A 17,454-nucleotide genomic window follows, 5' to 3' on the forward strand; every position below is an offset into this window, starting at 1 on the left:
GGCCTCAGTGAAATTTTGAATTACAGCAGAACCTCCACAGTTGAGCACCTCCTTAAGTTGACCTAATTTCATCGACTGGACATGCACCTCATGTACGTATCAGTACAGTTGGCCTAGTCCCTTTTGTTGACCACCTCTGTATGTTGACCAGTTTGTGACAGTCCCTTGGGTGGTCAACTCACAGAGGTTCTGCTGTATTACATGCTTTGTCAAAGTTTATCTCTGCTGTAAATTATAGAAGGGTCTACTGTAGTTATATTCTAGAAAAAGGAAATTTGGACAGAGATCGTTGTGTGAAGATGGGGCAGAGATGGAATGATTTTGTCTACCAGCCATGAGGCCAAGCATGGTCATCAACCCCCAGAAACAGACGAGCCTCTCTGTTTCTGATGCTTGGTCAGGCCTCAGAGGAGGCCAACCCTGCCCACACCTTGATCTCAGACTGACCCATGTCTGCTGCCTGTGGTATTTTGTTACAGCAGCTCCAGGCAACCAACATGAGATCGCAGGCCGGGGGTGTGTGAGGGCTCTTCGCCATGGGCCTTGCTTTCCTTAGAGACCAGCCTGTCACAGGCCATGTCCCTGCCCGGGATGCTGCAGGAACAACCCCAGTGCTGGGAAGAAACAGGAGGGATAAACCTCCAGGCTCCAGCCCTCAGGGAAGGACGACGCCACGAGAATCTCAGCTACAGGAGAAAGACAGGCAGCTTTTGGTTTCTGTAATTGTGTTTTAAGATAAAAAATATTTAATAACAGGAAGTACGGCTCGTGATACATCTTTATTTTAGTCTTAATTGAAAAATAATGTGTCTGTTTCTGGAGTACAATGTGATGTTTCTTGGATTCATTGTGGAATGATTAAAGCAAGCTAGTTATGGATCCATGATCTCAAATTCCTATAGTTTCTTTTTGGTGGAAACATATAAAATCTATTGTTTTTTTAAAAAGAAAAAAGTAAAATAAAAATCTATTGTTTTAGCCATTTTGAAATATATAATGCATTACTTTTAACTGTTGTCACCGTTGCTGTGTAACAGATCACTAAAACTTATCCCTCCTGTCTAACCCAAACTTTGCACCCTTGACCAATATCTCCTCCTTTCTCTTCCACTTGCCCTCAATCCCAAACCTTTGGTGGCCACCATTCTACTCTATATGTGTTCAACATTTTTAGATTCCACATGTAAGTGACATCATGTAGTATTTGTCTGTATGTGCCTAGCCCATTTCACTGAGCAGAATGTCCTTCAGTTCCATCCATGTTACTGCAAATGGCAGCATTTTGCTCTTCTTTATGGCTGAATAGTATTCTATTCTGTGTAGGTAGCACATTCTCTTCACTCATTCATCCATCAGTGGATAATTAGGTTACTTCCATAACTCGCCTATTGTGAATAATGCCGCAACAAACATGAAAGTGCAGATATCTCTTTGACATACTGATTTGAAATCCTTTGATTATACCCAGGAGTAGAAGTGCTGGATTATATGGTAATTCTATTTTTAGAATTTTGTGAAAACTTCATACTGTTTTTCATAATGGCTGTACTAGTTTACATTTCTACCAACAGTCTACAAGAGTGTCTTTCTGTCCTCATCTTCACCAGCACTGATCTTTGGTCTTTTGATGAGAGCCATAATAACAGCTAAGAGGTGATATTTCATGTTTTAATTTGCATTTCCTTGATTATTAATGATGTTGAACATTTTCCATATATCTATTATCCATTTTTATGTCTTTTTTTGAGAAATGTCTGTATATAGATCCTTTGCCTATTTAAAAATTGGGTTGTTTTCTGGCTCTTTTGTGCTTTTTATTTTCCATGCTTGTGTTTTGCTTCTTTTATTTCCTCCTTTTCTTGATGTCTGTTGAATCGATTGTGTTTTATTTATTCCCTCTCTACTAGTTTGGGAATCATATATTACAGTAATGATATGTCCTTACATTTTAAAAGTAAATACTTCTCAAAGCTTAGGTTTAATAAGCTTTAAATAATATCTTTTTTTTTTTCTTAGAAAATTGAGGACTGTTACCTCTTCCAATTGTCTTTTTTTTTTTTGGTCAAGTATTGTATTTACACCTGGTTCTAAAATTCCTCTGAAGTTAACGGTTGTTGAGACCAGAGGAGGATATTTTATCCAACATGTTGCATTCAGAGTGGAAAGATTGGTTCCCTAGACCAGTACTGTTTACCACGTCAACTGGAGTCCTCTGATTCAATCTGTTGGGCAAATCACTTCCTCTAGGTGTCCATTTCTGGTCTCAGCTGGGATGGGCTTTGTAGATGATCTAACAAAGGAACTCCCCCATTTTGTCTAGCCTCCCCCAAGACTCTAGGATTCAAAAAGTACAGACCAACATCATTATGATAGTAAAAGAAGAACTCACTGTGGCTTGGGGAATCCAGACAGGCTGGAGAAGTAAGCTGGGCATGGAAGGGCAATCTCTGAAGCACCAGAGTGATATGTTCAAATTGAATTTCGGTAAGCTAAATGATCAGCTGAAAGCTTTATGAAGTAGGGGAGGTTATTTTTCTGAGACAGGGAAACTCCCTAAGGTGTTGTTTTGCCACAGTTGGCCTGAGGGGGTGAGGAGCTGGCTTAGAAAGGGATGAGGGAAGATGGCTCAAAGCAATTTTTTTGGTACTCTTATGGAATGAATCTGCAGCTCCTACGTAGCAGGTGGCGGCTAATCACATAAAAGCGGGAAGCAAGGATCCCAGCGCTGACCCCAAAGATTCCAGCTGGAGGGCAGGGAGACTACCTGTCCTGGTCTTTCACGCAAACTTCAGGATTTTTAGCTAAGTGGGTGTTTGAAGACTCTAGGTGGAGTCTTCAACTTGCCCCAAGACAAAGAGACGCCACCTGTGGGACTGACAGCAGCCGATTCACAGCCGAATCCATTGACACACACTAGCCCAGCACGAGGCCCCGCCCCACAAGAATCCCCGCCCATTTCCACCGTCAGTACCGCCCCAGCACTAGGCCCCGCCCCATGAGAAGAAGCCCCGCCCCTGAGTCAGGCGTCCGCCTCGGCAGTTAGACGCCGCCCGAGATAGCCCCGCCCACCCTGAGGAAACGGAAGTGGTATTCACACAGACGGAAGCAGGAAGAGAGAGGGCGTGGTGACGCCTGTGGCGGTGCTGGCGGTGCTGGCTTTGCTGTGCAAGCTGAGGAGGCGCCTGAGTGATGGCGGAGAAGTTTGACCACCTGGAGGAACACTTGGAGAAGTTTGTGGAGAACATTCGGCAGCTCGGCATCATCGTCAGCGACTTCCAGCCCAGCAGCCAGGCCGGGCTTAATCAGAAGCTGTGAGTATTGGCCAGAGGCCACCGGCCACCTTCTCCGGGCTGGGGAGGCAGCGTGTTCTGGGGCTTGGGATCAGGGAGCCTGGGCCGGGCCCGAGCCGCCGGCCTCCCCGCCCGCCTGTGCTCGGGCCCCGGGGCCCTCTTCCCTGGCTGTGAGTGGGGGTGGGGCCCTCGCCGCGGCCTGTCGCCGCCCTGCCGCCTCGTTTTGCTTTGCTGGGACCTTTTTCTTGAGAGTCCACTTTGAAACCCAATCAAGACCAGGCGATAGTTTCCATCTCTTGGGCTCCATCACGGAAATAATGCTTTCTGTTGTAGCCCTCCCAACAGTTCATCGTGGAGCCCCTCCGGGGGGTTCTGTCCCTGTCCCCAGTGGGGAGGCGGCCCCACAGCGAGCGCACTAAAAAGGCCGCGGGAGAGTGAGGCTTGGAAGTTACCTGCTGTATAGACCTGACGGAGGAAGAATTAGGGATGAGGTGGTGGTTAGAAAGGCCGCAGAACACTTAGTGTTTTGGGGCAACAAACAGCCTTGGTCATGGTGCTAAGCCCTGGAATGAAGAAAAGGCAAACACACAAAATAATGTGCCCTAGAGAAGGACTCACCGGTTTATACTGGGCACAGATATCCACTTAATTACAGCCTTGGGTCGTACCCGGGGTTATGGGAGTAGCCAGGACCCTGGTCAGCCCGGGGATGTAGGAAGGCTGCAGAGGGGAGCTGAGATTAAACCAGGCAAAAAGCTTCCTTTTTGTCAGACTTTGAGTATAATTCGCTGCCCCACGTGTTTACTGAAACCACACAACTGGGTTATTGTTGGTGAGAGAAGGTTTATATTTTTTCCTTCCTACACCCCCCTTACCAGCAGTTTCTAATTTAGAAGGAAAATAACAAATATATAAGGGTCTTCCAATTCCTAGGACTCTAAATATGTCCTAGGAATTTGTAGCTAACTAAAGAGGTGTGAGCCATGTGTAACCTGTTCAAGTGTGTTATCCCTAGTTGGCTGGGTGATTCTGTGGGTGGTGCTTGTGCTGTCCTGTGAATTAACTGCATTCCTCTGTTTTTGCCTTTCCCCCAGGAATTTTATTGTTTCTGGCTTACAAGATATTGATAAGTGCAGACAGCAACTTCATGATATTACTGTACCTTTAGAAGTTTTTGAGTGAGTATCACTCTTGATATTAATCTCAGGTATAAGTCTTAGAAATTTGTGATATTAATAAGTACTTCATGCTGGGCATGGTGCATCGTGGTTATGGTGGGTGGGCAGAGGGAACAGGTGAAATTCTGGTGGGGTCTCAGCAAGAGGGTGGCCTGTGAGTTCTAGTAAGGAACAGAGGCTGGAAGTTTCCTTGCAACCTGTGATGTGTGCACAGTGTCCGTTTTAGCTCACTTGTTCATACACATGGACTGACTGGTAAAGATACCAGCATAACCCTCGGTCTTTTCATCTAAGACAGTGGTTTTCAACCTTCCTAACACCTCCTAATGCCACGACCCTTTAATACAGTTCCTCATGTGGTGGTGACCCCAACCATAAAATTATTTTCATTGCTACTTCATAACTGTAATTTTGCTACCGTTATGAATCGTAATGTAAATATCTGATATGCAGGATGTATTTTCATTGTTAGAAAGGGGTTGCAACCCAGACGTTGAGAACTGCTGCTCTAAGACTTTGGATTTTAGTGTTGGCAAGAGTGGGCTCCACCCTTGGGTTGTAGAATAGCCCACTCTAAAATGTTCTTGCTCAAAACAGTTGGGTTATTGAGGACACATCAAATCATCAGATGATCAACCCGTTCTGTGAGCCTGTCAGGGTTTTTCTTTTCTTTTTTTTTTTTTTTGAGAAATAGATGAATTTTGTTTTGAGTTGACTATAATTTTGTTTCTTTATTGTATTATTTCACAAATATCAGAATAGAATTTCTGAAACTTGTGATATTGTATTTGTCTTTTACTGTTTAGTCAAGGCCAGATTTTATACTGTTAAAAGTAACTTAATAAGGACACAGTGGCTCACGCCTGTAATCCCAGCACTCTGGGAGACGAGGCGGGTGGATTGCCTGAGCTTACGAGTTCAGGACCAGCCTAAGTCAGAGTGAAACCTCATCTCTAAAAATAGCCAGGCATTGTGGCAGGTGCCTATAGTCCCAGCTGCTAGGGAGGTTGAGGCAAGAGGATTGATCGTTTGAGCCCAAGAGTTTGAGGTTGTGGTGAGCTGTGATGCCATGGCACTCTACTAAGGGGGACAAAGTGAGACTCTGTCTCAGAAAAAAAGAAAAGTAACTTAATTGTATCTTTGATCTGAAGTGATGATGTATTGTTTTGCTTAAGGAAAACTAAATTGGATTTAGTTGGTGGTGGTTGTAAAATTTTTTATAATGAATAATTCAGTTTAGTTGAATGATATGAATTTCTTCAGGGTACAGAAATAGGCAGATGGTCTACAGTTGGTGAAAATTTGGTGATATTGATTTAGGTAGTTTAATTCAATCTTTAGGGATAGCAAAGATATTTTGGGGGAAAGTGTTGAAAATTTCAAGAAACAGGTATATACTGTTTACAAGTACTAAGACAGAATTTCTCTGTTGTATTTAAGTTACTTAGTTGTATTTAGTAAAGTGGTATGTCAAGGTCCCCTCCCTGCCTCACTTTTTTCTCTTTAAGCAGTGGAACAATTTATAAAAGAGTCTTGGAGCAGTCTGGGGGTGGAGGGCTCTCTTGCTTATAGCTGTCCGTCCCCACACCAGAGGCCCCCGTAGTGGGCCTGGATCCTGAGTAGAGACTGTGTCTTAGCCAACTGTCCTATGGCATCCCAGGCCTGAAGCCCTGGACCCAGTTTGTTTTTCTTTTTTGTCAAACACTGCCTTACCTTACAGGTTGTTGTAATGATCAAAAAGGTAATAGTATGACAGCATTTTGAAAAATGCAGATGTTGAATAAGTATGAAATGATATGGCTCATGAAGCTTGCTAGAGTTTATAAGGGGTCATTACTTGATTTCATGAGTTTTTATATTAGAGTTTATGTCAAGTCAGATTATCTGTACTTGTTTAAATGAGAGAATCTGAATTCGTCTGGTTCCTGAACTTAGTTTTGTCTAAACAAGGACATGTGTAGATATATCTAGCTATTTTTTTATAAGTTTTTTTCCAGAAAGACTTTTTTTTTGCCATAATTTTCAGAAAACTAAAAATAGGCATCACTTGTGAGAATGCTAATTGAGATATTTCATGTTTCCAGATATATAGATCAAGGTCGAAACCCCCAACTCTACACCAAAGAGTGCCTGGAGAGGGCCCTGGCTAAGAACGAGCAAGTTAAAGGCAAGATTGACACGATGAAGGTGAGCCCCTTGAACACGAGTGGTGTCGGGAGCCTGGGAGAGAGGCTGCCCAGTGGGGCTTCCTTGACACTTGTCACTCTTTCTCGTGTTTGGTAGAACACTGGCTGTTTCATAACATACCAACTGAGATTTTTGAATTGTCATAGGCAGTGGGTAAAGTTAGATATCACTGAGCCATGTGGTAGCATAAAAGACAGATTGATCATCTTCTAAGAAAATTGAGGTTAATTTTGTGCCTGGCAGTCATCACTGGCTAACTGATGGTTTTCCTTTTCAGGTTAGTTTGTGTGACTGGTCGTCACTGGCTAACTGATGGTTTTCCTTTTCAGGTTAGTTTGTGTGACTGGTCGTCACTGGCTAACTGATGGTTTTCCTTTTCAGGTTAGTTTGTGTGACTGGTCGTCACTGGCTAACTGATGGTTTTCCTTTTCAGGTTAGTTTGTGTGACTGGTCGTCACTGGCTAACTGATGGTTTTCCTTTTTAGGTTAGTTTGTGTGACTGGTCGTCACTGGCTAACTGACGGTTTTCCTTGTTAAGTCTGCACTTTGTATTGCTGCCTTCTGGTCACTGCTGTGTGGATTCCTGCTGTCGCAGGCTTTCCCTGGTAGTCAGAGTTCTTTGATTTGGAGGATTCTCGAATATTGGTTTTCTTCTCTTTGTCCAGCTCCTGACCTCCCAACCCCATTTCACCATATGAGAGTTGTGCAGCAGACATGACCATGTCTGCATGCAGGTGCTGGTCCCAGCAGGCCGTGGCCAGGCGGGTGCCTTTGGGCAGTGCAGACACACCCTGGTGACAGCTTCTCCTCCCTTTGCCACTGCTGCTGCTCCTCTGCGGTATCATTTCCTCTCCTCTGAGATAGTGAAAGTCCCAAGTCAGTTCTGTGGCCTTCGTCTGCTCAGTGGGCCTTGTATTTAAACTTCTGAAAGTTCTATTTTAAATAGCAATTACAGTGCTGGAACAAACAGCACGTTTGAAAATTTATTTCTAAATGATGTGTGATTTTATTTTTGTGCCGGTAGTGCTGCTTGTTAGTATAGCTTATAAGAGATGCAGACAGATATTTCCTGCTTCTGTGATCATAGTGTTACGCTGGTGAGCAGGATCAAGAAGCCACAGCATTTGGAATAGATAATGTAGTTCCAGGTGTGTGGGAAGCTTTTCATTGAGTTGTTTGCACACAGTGAGTTGATGTGGTTTAAGTTAATAATTGCTTAATTAAATATTATTTGAAGATTACTTTTACGTATTCTGTCTGCAAAAATCATTTCCACCTGTGTGGCTGGCTTCCTCAAATAGGTTCTCTTTCTTTTAATTTGAGCAAGAGGAAAGAGGTATTCTTTAAACACAGTTCCCTTTCAGGCAGGTGCCAGTGTACCTTGAACAGGGTTGCAGATGTTTGTCTGGAACTGGTGTGCTGTGTGTATCAGGCAGGCAGTAGAGGACCAGGCAGCTCCGTGGAGGGGGGGCCTGGCTTTGATCTTTAGGAGGAGTTTGAGGGCTCTATGCAGGGGACAGTGCATAGTCTTAACTTGGACTGATGGGTCGCATACAAAGGTATCTTGATGGTGTATATTTTTCTTTGTAGAAATTTAAAAGCTTGTTGATTCAAGAACTTTCTAAAGTATTTCCAGAAGACATGGCTAAGTATCGAAGCATCCGGGGGGAGGACCACCCACCTGCCTAACCGCTCAGCCCTGTGTGACGATCCCTCCTTGAGTCCTTTGTGCATCGCTGTGACTTTGAGTGCCGAAGCCACCTTCTTGCTGAGGCAGGACTGGGCCCTGGGCCTGTCCCCCAGTCCCTCTGACCTGTCATTTGACCTCAGGGGATGGTGGGGCTGGAGGTGGAGCAGGGCCGTGTCCCACTGACCCAGCAGTGAGTATGTCGTCATCCGGCCCTCAGACTGGTGGTTCCGTTCACTGGATGACCCCTTCTGCTCTCCGTGGGCAGGCTGGCCACAGGGAATAGTCTTAAAAATAACTAAATTGATTGGTAAATTAAAAGTTTTAAAAAAGTCTACCTAATATTTTTCTTTTTATGTACTTTTTCTGTTCCATTTTATTATGGTGTGAGAAAGCTAAAAAGGTAGGAAAAATTAAAAAGGAAAAGAAAAATTGGTTTAATGTGGGAAGTACTTAAGTTGGTTTTGTATCCTGCATTTGCAAATACAGTGGGTAAAGAATGCGTGAAATGTAACTAAGCTTTCATGGACATACAATAAACCCTATGTATTCCTGTGGCTTATTCATGTAATTATTTTGTAACATTTTTATAATGTAGTACCATACATCTTGTAAACAGTTATTACTTCCCCAAGTGTTAATAATATTCAGAAGCAAATTTGTTCTCCAGGCTTTGAGGCAGGAAAAACTAAAACAGTTCCGGTTTTCCCTACACCCTCTTTGGTGGAGGCCATAATGGTACTAAACAGCACGGGGTTTACTGGTGCTTTCAGCGACGCCCTGTAGGCAGCCGTCCCAGCTTTCGCTGTGCTCACAGGTCCTGTGGGATTGTGTTAAACTGCAGGCTCCAACTCAGGGGTTCCAGGTGGGTGCTGAGAGCTGGCTGCATTTCTCTTGCACTCTGGGGGACGCTAGTGCTATTGGCCACACCTGGAGTTGTCCTTTTGTGGTGTGGGTCAGGGTTGACCTGTAGGGCCCCTAAGCTGGCTGGTTAGAAGGGTGGGTCCCAATTTAGGCTTGTTGAGTCACACGCGTCAGGATGGGAACTGGGAACCTGCGTTAACCTGCCTCCCCTGAGTGATCCTGAGCCTGCCTAGATCTGAGCAGAGGAGGCTGTGATGAAGCACAGAAGGCTGGGTAGTTTATACAAAAATTGATTTTCCCACAGTTTTCTAGGCTGGAAGTGCAAGGTCACAGTGCCAGCGGAGTGGGGTCTCCTGGGCTTCACTCCTTGGCTCACGGATGGCCACCTCTTCGCTGTCTTCACATGGTCTTTGTGTGTGAACATCCCTGGTGTCTCTTCTGTGTCTTAATCTTCCTAATAACATAAAGGATACTAGTTAGATGGTATTAGGACCCACACCAAGGTCCTTATATTAATTTAATCACCTCTTTAAATCTCCAAATACAGTCACGTTCTGAGGTCTTGGGTTTGGGTGTTTGATACAGGAATGTGAGGCGGGGGTACGATTCAAAACACCTCCAAAGAGCATCTTATTTACCAGAAGCAGGGGTCAGGCCCTTTAGGAAGTTGGTGCCTCACAATTAGCAGTTCTGTGGCAGAGAGGACTCCGTCCCAGGCACGGTTTTCTGCAAGGTTAGAGGTGCCCTGTGCAGTCAGTCCCGGCTACAGCAGGCCCTGCTCCTAGTTGCTTTTCCTACATCAAAGCTGACTGTCCTTTGCTACACAGGGGTCCTGGGGACACAGGGCTCAGCAAACTCACCCCACACTGTCCATGTGGACCTGCTCGGTGGACCTTCTGCAGCCCTGTGAACTGCAGGGATGTTTTCTGTATAACATGGGTCAGAGATGTGGCTGCAAAGCAGTTAAATGACTCGCTCAGGTCACACAGCTAATTGGTAGCAGAGCTGGAGTTTTCATTTCCCCTGTGTTAGTGCCTGGCGGGTCCACAGTTGTCCCTAATTCCCCTCTTCTAGGTCCTGAGATGTGAAAGATGGTATGTATTTTTCTTTGTAGAAATTTAAAAGCTTGTTGATCTAAGAACTTTCTAAAGTATTTCCAGAAGACATGGCCAAGTATCGAAGTTCCGTTCTGTTCTGACTAATGTGAGGCTGTTCATGCCTCCCTCACCAGGGGTCAAAGAACAGCCAGGGCTTCTGACTCAGGGCGACAGCTCGACCACAGGGGCCTTTTGAACAGAAAGGGGCAGCTGAGAGCCCCAGAGTCCTGCCCTGTCCATGTGAGTGTCCTGGGGCTGCTGGGCAAATGACCACAAACAACAGACATCTGTCCCAGTTCTGGAGACCAGAAGCCTGACAGGAAAGTGTCGGCAGGGTAGGCTCCCTCCTTTTGAGGCACCAGGGCAGGAGCTGCTGTTGTTTCTTTCAGCTCCAGTGGCCTGGTGCTCCTGGGCCGGTGGCTGCCTCACTGATCTCCGCCTCGTCTTCTGGGCCTTCTCTGCTCAGTCTGTTACAGGGTCACTTGTCATTGGACTCCTGGATAAACCAGGGTGATCTTGTCTTGAGATTTCAATTTGTTACATCTGCAAAGACCCTTTTCCAGCTATGGCCACGTTCCCAGCTGCTAGTGGACATCTCTTTTTGGTGGCCCTCATTTAAGCCCCACTGCCCTCTCAGGCAGGTCAGGCCTCCACTCCCTGGCCTTGCTGGGCTCAGGGCCAGCCTCAGTGGGGAAAGGAAAGTGACATTCACGTCAGTCCCTCTAGACCCCCAGGGCTCAGCCCACTTGCACCTGCATGGAGTGTGTAGGAGTGAGGGCTGGCCGGCACCCTGAAGGCCGGGGTACCCACGTGGAGACAGGCAGTGTTTGTGTTCTTGTCCCAAAGGACCTTTTTCTGCTTTTTGAAAGAAAAAAGTCAAACGACTCATAAAAAGAAAGGAAGGGAAAGGAAGGAGGAAAAAAGGAAGCAAGGAAGGAGAGAGGAAGGAAGGAAAGAGGAAAGGAGGAAAGAAAGAACCAAAAAAAACAAAACAGAGAAAGAAAGAAAGAGCCGGTGGTGGCAGGAAACAGCATGGGCGGCAGAGGGGTCGCACAGCCGGGAGAGCGGCAGTGCTGGCAGGTGGCCCTGCTGGGTAGAGACCTTGGAGCTGCACATCTGCTGTGTCTGGTGCAGGCTGTGTGGGATGAGCTGGGTGCGTGTGTGGGCAGCTGGGGCGGTCAGTCTCCCTGGAGTGCTGCTGCTGCTCCCTGCACATAGTGCTCCGAGAAGGCCTGAACTTCCTTGGTGCCCATGCGGAGGGTGGTCTTTCTCCCACTGGTAGGTCAGGTTCCCTGAGCAAGGCCTGAGACACCAGCTCCGTTCACCACTCACTCAGTGGCTATGCTGCTTGGTAAGTGCGTGGCAGACACAAAGAGACGAGGTGCACGAGACCATAGGGGAAGAGGGCCGTTTCTGGCTTAAGTGTTCATTCCACCCAGACCCAAGGTCTCCACGTGGCTGTATCCATTGGACGCGGAGTGCGTTGTTTCTCACAGGTTGTGGTGGGGGTGGCCCTGTGAAGAATGGACGCTCTAGTCACAAGCAGACCAGAGACCAGATTAGATTCCATCACAAAGCTGATTTGCAGTCCAGATGTTTTGTAGGCACATTATTGTGTCGAATGAACAGGATAGCAACTTTTCACCATTGACAGGGCAGAAACCAGCCTTTCTGGGTTGGCCGATTGGCCATTGGTGGTGTGGCTTGTCACAGATGGGCCTGTGACTCACAGCCCTGTGCTCTGTCTACTTCGCTACCTGGAAGTTTTGTTCACACCATGTGTACCCAAGAACTGAAACTGACACTTAAACAAAAAAGATTCTTCCAGAACAGTCATGAAGTCTGCTTGGTTGGTGGTTCTCCGGCTGACCCATTTGGGGGTGTTCTGTGATCCTGGTGGGTGCAGCTTGGGACCGAGCTCCCCCAGCCCACATGGGAGTCCTGGAGAGCCCAGGTCTGCTGGGCCTGCGTCCCTGCAGTTGCCCCGAGGACTCTGCCATCTGAGGTTTGGCTCATCACAGTACTTGGCCTTTGAGGCAGACACATCAGCCTTGAAAGTGTCACTACTGCAAGTGGTCCCAGCTGCCATTCTCAAGAACCTGCAGTGTCACCAGCTTTATGGGGAGACCTTGACACTGTCTCACAAACACTTCTTCATGATGGCACTAATAGCCAGTGGGCATGGGTCATGGGCTTCATGTCAGGCATTGTGACCAGGTGACAGGTGTGATGACTGCGGCCTCATTCAACTCACAGGGGCACCAACGCTCACAGCAAGGAGGAGTGTTTCCAGAGTCACACATGCGGGAGGCAAACCACAGGCTGGATTTTGCTCAGAGCATCCGCTGCTCAGACAGACTTAGGTGAGGGGACCTGGCCTCCCCATCAGACATGGAAGGTGTGGTGGGTGTCGGGGAGGGTGGGGAGGCATGTGAGGGAGGCTGGGAAGGTGGCCTGCCTCGTGCTGAGGGACGCCAGGTGGGCAGCCCTTTCACATGGGAAGTCACCTGGGTTGGCAGGGGCTGGGCTTAACTGCTGGTTTGGGGGGACCCTAAAGGGAGAGGGGACAGTATTAGGATGGTTGTTCAGGCAGAGCGTGAACAGGTGAGCAGGTGCCATCTTGCATGGAAGATGGAGTTCACCCTGCCTACAACAGAGTAGCAGGCACTTCAAGGAACAGGCCTCAGGTCTCTGATTCCCAGCTCTGATTGGAAGGTGGTTTCTACATAATTAACAAGCTAAGTGAAGTAATATTAATAGGCTTCATTTCCCCACAATAATTGTGTATTTTTGAGCTGTGTGATGGGGTGTATGCACGCTCGTACATAACTACTCAGTCTTTCGGAGAGACAGGGATGAGGCAGAGCTGTGGATTGGAGCCTGTGCTGAGGTGAATAGTGTCCCCCCAACATCCATGTCCACCTGAAACCCCAGAGTGGGATGTTACTTGGAAATAATTTTGCAGAAATAACCAGTGAACCAGTGAACTGTAGTGGACTTAGTAAACCCTAAATCCAGTGACCCGTGTCCTAATAGGGAGAAAAAATTGAGACGGTACACAGGAGACGGTACACAGGAGAGGCTGCCACTCAAAGGGGATGGGAGAAATGGAGGGATGCTCTGCAAGACGAGGAGGCCCGTGAAGCTCTGAGGCCCTCCAGAAGCTAGGAGAATCAAGGGGGGGTCCTGCCCTAGAGCCTTCAGAGCCAGCACAGCCCTGCCGACACCCTCAGAACCATGAGGGTCGAGACTTCTGTGGTGTTAAGCCACTCAGCTTGTGATAATTTGTCACTGCAGCCTGAGGAAAGTGATGTGCGATGGCTCAGCACCTGTGGCTCAAGCGGCTAAGGCGCCAGCCACATACACCTGATTTGGCGGGTTTGAATCCAGCCTGGGCTCGCCAAACAACAATGACAGCTGCAACCAAAAAATAGTCGGGTGTTGTGGTGGGCGCCTGTAGTCCCAGCTACTTGGGAGGTGGAGGCAGGAGAATCGCTTGAGCCCAGGAGTTGGAGGTTGGTGTGAGCTGTGATGCCGCGGCACTCTACCCAAGGCGATAGCTTGAGGCTTTGTCTCAAAAAAAAAAAAAAAAGAAAGTAATGTGCGAGCTGGCTGATGACTGAGGCAGGAGGAGGCACAGGATGAATGAGCTTCCAGGAAGCGCTGCGTCCTTGTCAGCAGGGGCTGTCCGAGGTGCTCAGCTGCCACGTGGACCTGGGGACCTGGTGAGTGTGCGGGGACACCCTGCAAGCTCTGCTCACTGCAGGTGGGGGTCTCCCAGCAACTCCCTGGGCGCCCTGGTGAGTCTCCACTTCTCCCTCTCACGGCCCCTCCTGGTTTGGGAGCTGCGTTGCTGAGGCCCGACCAAGCTGCAGCTCAGAGTGCCGCCTGCTGAGTGGGATACCGGAGAGACACGGCAGGCTTCAGTGTAGAGGCCCGGGGCCTGCTACTCACTGTCCACTGAAGGGCCCCATGTGGCGCTTCTGAAGGGCAGAGAACAACCTCAGAGAGTTTACCAGGGGATGGAGAAGCTGATCATGTTTACTCCCTGTGGTGCTTGGGACTGGAGGTAATCAGTCAGTTGATTGCAATTGGTCAATAAAGGGTTGCTATAGTTATTTCTCTCTTCATTTTCCTGAGTCTGATTGGTAGTTTGGTTCCCAGAGCAGCTGTCTGGTATTTTTTGTACATCCCACCTCCTGACATGTCCCAGGTGACAGTGCTGGATTTGTGCAGGTGCGGTAAGGACAGCGGTGCTGAAACACAGCACAAAGCAACATGCTTAGCTGAGCTCAGGGTCGGCCCTTTTTTTATTTCTTTCTCAATTGCTCCAGCCAAAACCAAGACAGAAAGGAGACAGACTGGCCATCTCTGTGACGGGGGTAGAGGCTAGTCCAGGGCAGAGCCGTGAGATCCTGAGGGCAGGGAGGGAGGCGGCCTCACGCGGCAACTGAACATGCAGAGGAAATGCCCAGCAGGGCCTGTTCAAACGAGGGCTGCACTGATGGGACAGTTATTTCTGGCTTTATTGATAGCATCGCCAATTCAGAATCAGTAATCGGCTAAGTGGCAGAGAGCTGGGGCGTCCCTTGTGTCCTGTCATGGCTGGGCCTTGTCCAGGGCTCAGGTGGTCGCGTGCCCCTTTGCTCCCTTCATGCTACTGCTCCTCGCCCTGCTCTGCCTGCCCAGGTCCGTTCACTGCCTGCTCCTGGAGTTGGCTCCGTGGGGTTCTGTGACCACAGCTGATGCTGCAAAGCCTTTCAGCAGAGGAAAAAGCAAGTGAGACGCGCAGGCAGCCGGCACCCTCCCAGACGGGCTTTTATACCTCTCATTTTTGTTGGGGAATAGTGTTCCCAACTGGGCTTGTGCGAGGATTGTTCACAGTGGATTCAGTAGCATTGATATTATCCCATTATTGTTAAGGTTTTGAAGGATTTTTTTTGGTGAGTAAAAAAAAATACTTACATAGTATAAAATATCAGTATAGTCCTTCATAATTTAGAAGTAATTTTACATAACTGATCTCAGTTGATGATATAAATATACATTGAAAATAATTCTCCACATATGTGTGTATGTTGTATATATGATTTTTATCACAATTATTGCCCTTTACCATTTTATGCAGGGTGGCTACAAGTTAGGGAAGCTTCGGCCAACAGTGAGTTGAAAGATAGAAACCGATTTTTCTCCTATGACAGCAGTTTCGAGCTGTCTACCTCCATGGCTATGGCTCTGACAGGCATTGGCCAGGACCCAAGCTCTCTGCTCACCCTTCTCAGAAGAGGGTTTTGTCTTCACATCACACAGTGGCTGCTGCCTGGCCAGACATCCCGTCTACATTCCAGTCAGGAAGGACATACAAGAGGAAGGGCAAAGTGTGATGGGCAAAAGGAGTTCTCGTGTGGACCTTTGCCGTTTCCTTCTAGAAAGGGGTTTCTCCCTCAGGGACTTCTGTCTGAATCTTACCGGCCAGACATTGCCTCATGGCCAGCTAATTACAAGGGCGTCCAGCGAGGTTAAGCTTAACTCTCAGAGTCTTTAGGATGGTCGCAGTCAAGAGCAGAGGCGACTGCAATGGGGTGTCGTCAGGCAGCCTGCCGGGCCTGCTCAGGCACATCCAGAGTGAAGGTGACCCGGGTTTCCAGTCTCTGGGTGCTGATACTGGTCCTGAGGAAAGTTACTTTGTGGAAGTAACTTGAGGCTAAGGTTTGAATTTAATGTATGCAAAGTTACAGCCAGATGCAGCACTGTGAGTTTTCAAGTTCAGTTAATTGATGGGGTCTTTTACATCAGGAGCTCAAGGTGCTGGGTGCAGGAACACGTCACATCCCACTGTCCAGGTAAAGTTCGGGAATGAGAAGAAAACCAGAGACTGATGCAGGCCGTCCTCAAGCCGAGTGATGACACCGCCAATGGTGATGTCAGATCAGGCACCGAGTCTGAGGCCCGTTTCTGCTCGGGGCCTGGAGCTGCAGAGCAGCGCTCTGTGCCTGGACTGCCCCAGGCTCCCGGTCATGGCTTCCCTGGCTGGCCTCCCCATGGCCCCTGCATCTGGTGGTCTTAGTAAGCCCTAAATCCAGTGTAAGCCCCTTATCGTAGTAAGCCCTAAATCAAGTTAGGAGCAGAGATGCTGGAGAGACCAAGATACACAACCGCACTCACAAGTCAAGAAGAGTGTCGTCCTGGTCCTGCAGTAGGAGGATTCCCCCATCTCAAGCCCGAAGGTGCTTGGAAGCACAGTTGCTCCCAGGTCCCCCGTGGCTGTGTGGGGGATGAATGGGGGGTGGGGCCTTCCGTACCTGTGTTGCCAACGACCTCTCTTGTATTGCTACCCTTTGTCTTACCTTCCCATCCCCACGTCACTCGCCTGTTCTCAGGTGGGGGAGGAGGGTGGGTGCCAAGCCACCCCTGGGTCTGCAGCCTCCCCTTCCCTTCTTGAAAATGCCCTGAGTGGCTTTCTCAGTCTCCACCAACAGTGGGGCTGAGGATGAGGAAGGGTCTGTCCTGCCACACCTGCCTCAGTGATGCACAGTGCGCTCGTCCCACCCCCCTCCTGCGACACTCATTTTTCCCAGGTACATGAGCAGGAGTGGCACGTATTTTAAGGTGTCCTCTGCACAGCCAGTTTCCGCCCTGGCCTTTATGAATCTGCAGACGTGTGCAGCCTGGAGCGTCCCCAAAGGGACACTCACACAGTCATCCACTGATTCAATCAAAGCAAGCAGCTGGGGCCCGGGTGCAGCTGAGTTATGAAATTAAGCCACAAAGCAAAGCACAGGGTGGGCCTTTTATGTAAACTATTGTTCTGACTGACCACTTAAGTTCAGGACGAGAGTGAAAATTGAATGAGTCCTCAGATGTGTGATGTGCCCCACTGTGAAGCTAACTGTGTTGCAGAAGCACGTGGAGGCCACTGTCATTACTATTATTGATAACCATTTATTAGCTGTCCGTGGTGTGCATCCAGAGGACTTACTCAACACAGAGTGCTGCCGCCCCACCTTCCACTGCCCCCGAAGCCGGGCCTCTGCGGTATCGACTTGGCCTGTTCCTCTTCGCTGCTCCTGTAAAACGTAAATAGCTTCTTGTTTGTACAAATGTTATTTTATACAGCAAGAAAAAAGATAGTAGGCTCAGCGCCGTTGTTT

The 17,454-nt window shown here is 48.1% G+C and overlaps 1 protein-coding gene across 3 annotated transcripts in view; it reads left to right on the plus strand.

Moving 5' to 3' along the window:
• Positions 1–3,072: 3,072 nt before the first annotated feature.
• Positions 3,073–17,454, plus strand: part of MED10 (mediator complex subunit 10) — a 72,430-nt gene continuing 58,048 nt past the window's right edge. Inside the window, exons 1-5 of one of the 3 annotated variants that reach the window (XR_008380560.1) lie at positions 3,108–3,311; positions 4,385–4,468; positions 6,553–6,655; positions 7,321–7,493; positions 8,246–8,371. Coding sequence is in view for 2 of the 3 variants with exons in the window: in XM_053593219.1 (XP_053449194.1) it covers positions 3,190–3,311; positions 4,385–4,468; positions 6,553–6,655; positions 8,246–8,344 (408 nt within the window). In the remaining variant the exon portion in view is untranslated. Of the gene's footprint in view, positions 3,312–4,384; positions 4,469–6,552; positions 6,656–7,320; positions 7,494–8,245; positions 8,900–17,454 lie in introns of those variants that run through there. The other 2 variants (XM_053593219.1, XM_053593227.1) reach the window with 2 other exon arrangements.

This window comes from Nycticebus coucang, chromosome 1 (assembly GCF_027406575.1).
Source record: "Nycticebus coucang isolate mNycCou1 chromosome 1, mNycCou1.pri, whole genome shotgun sequence".
Taxonomy (NCBI): domain Eukaryota; kingdom Metazoa; phylum Chordata; class Mammalia; order Primates; family Lorisidae; genus Nycticebus; species Nycticebus coucang.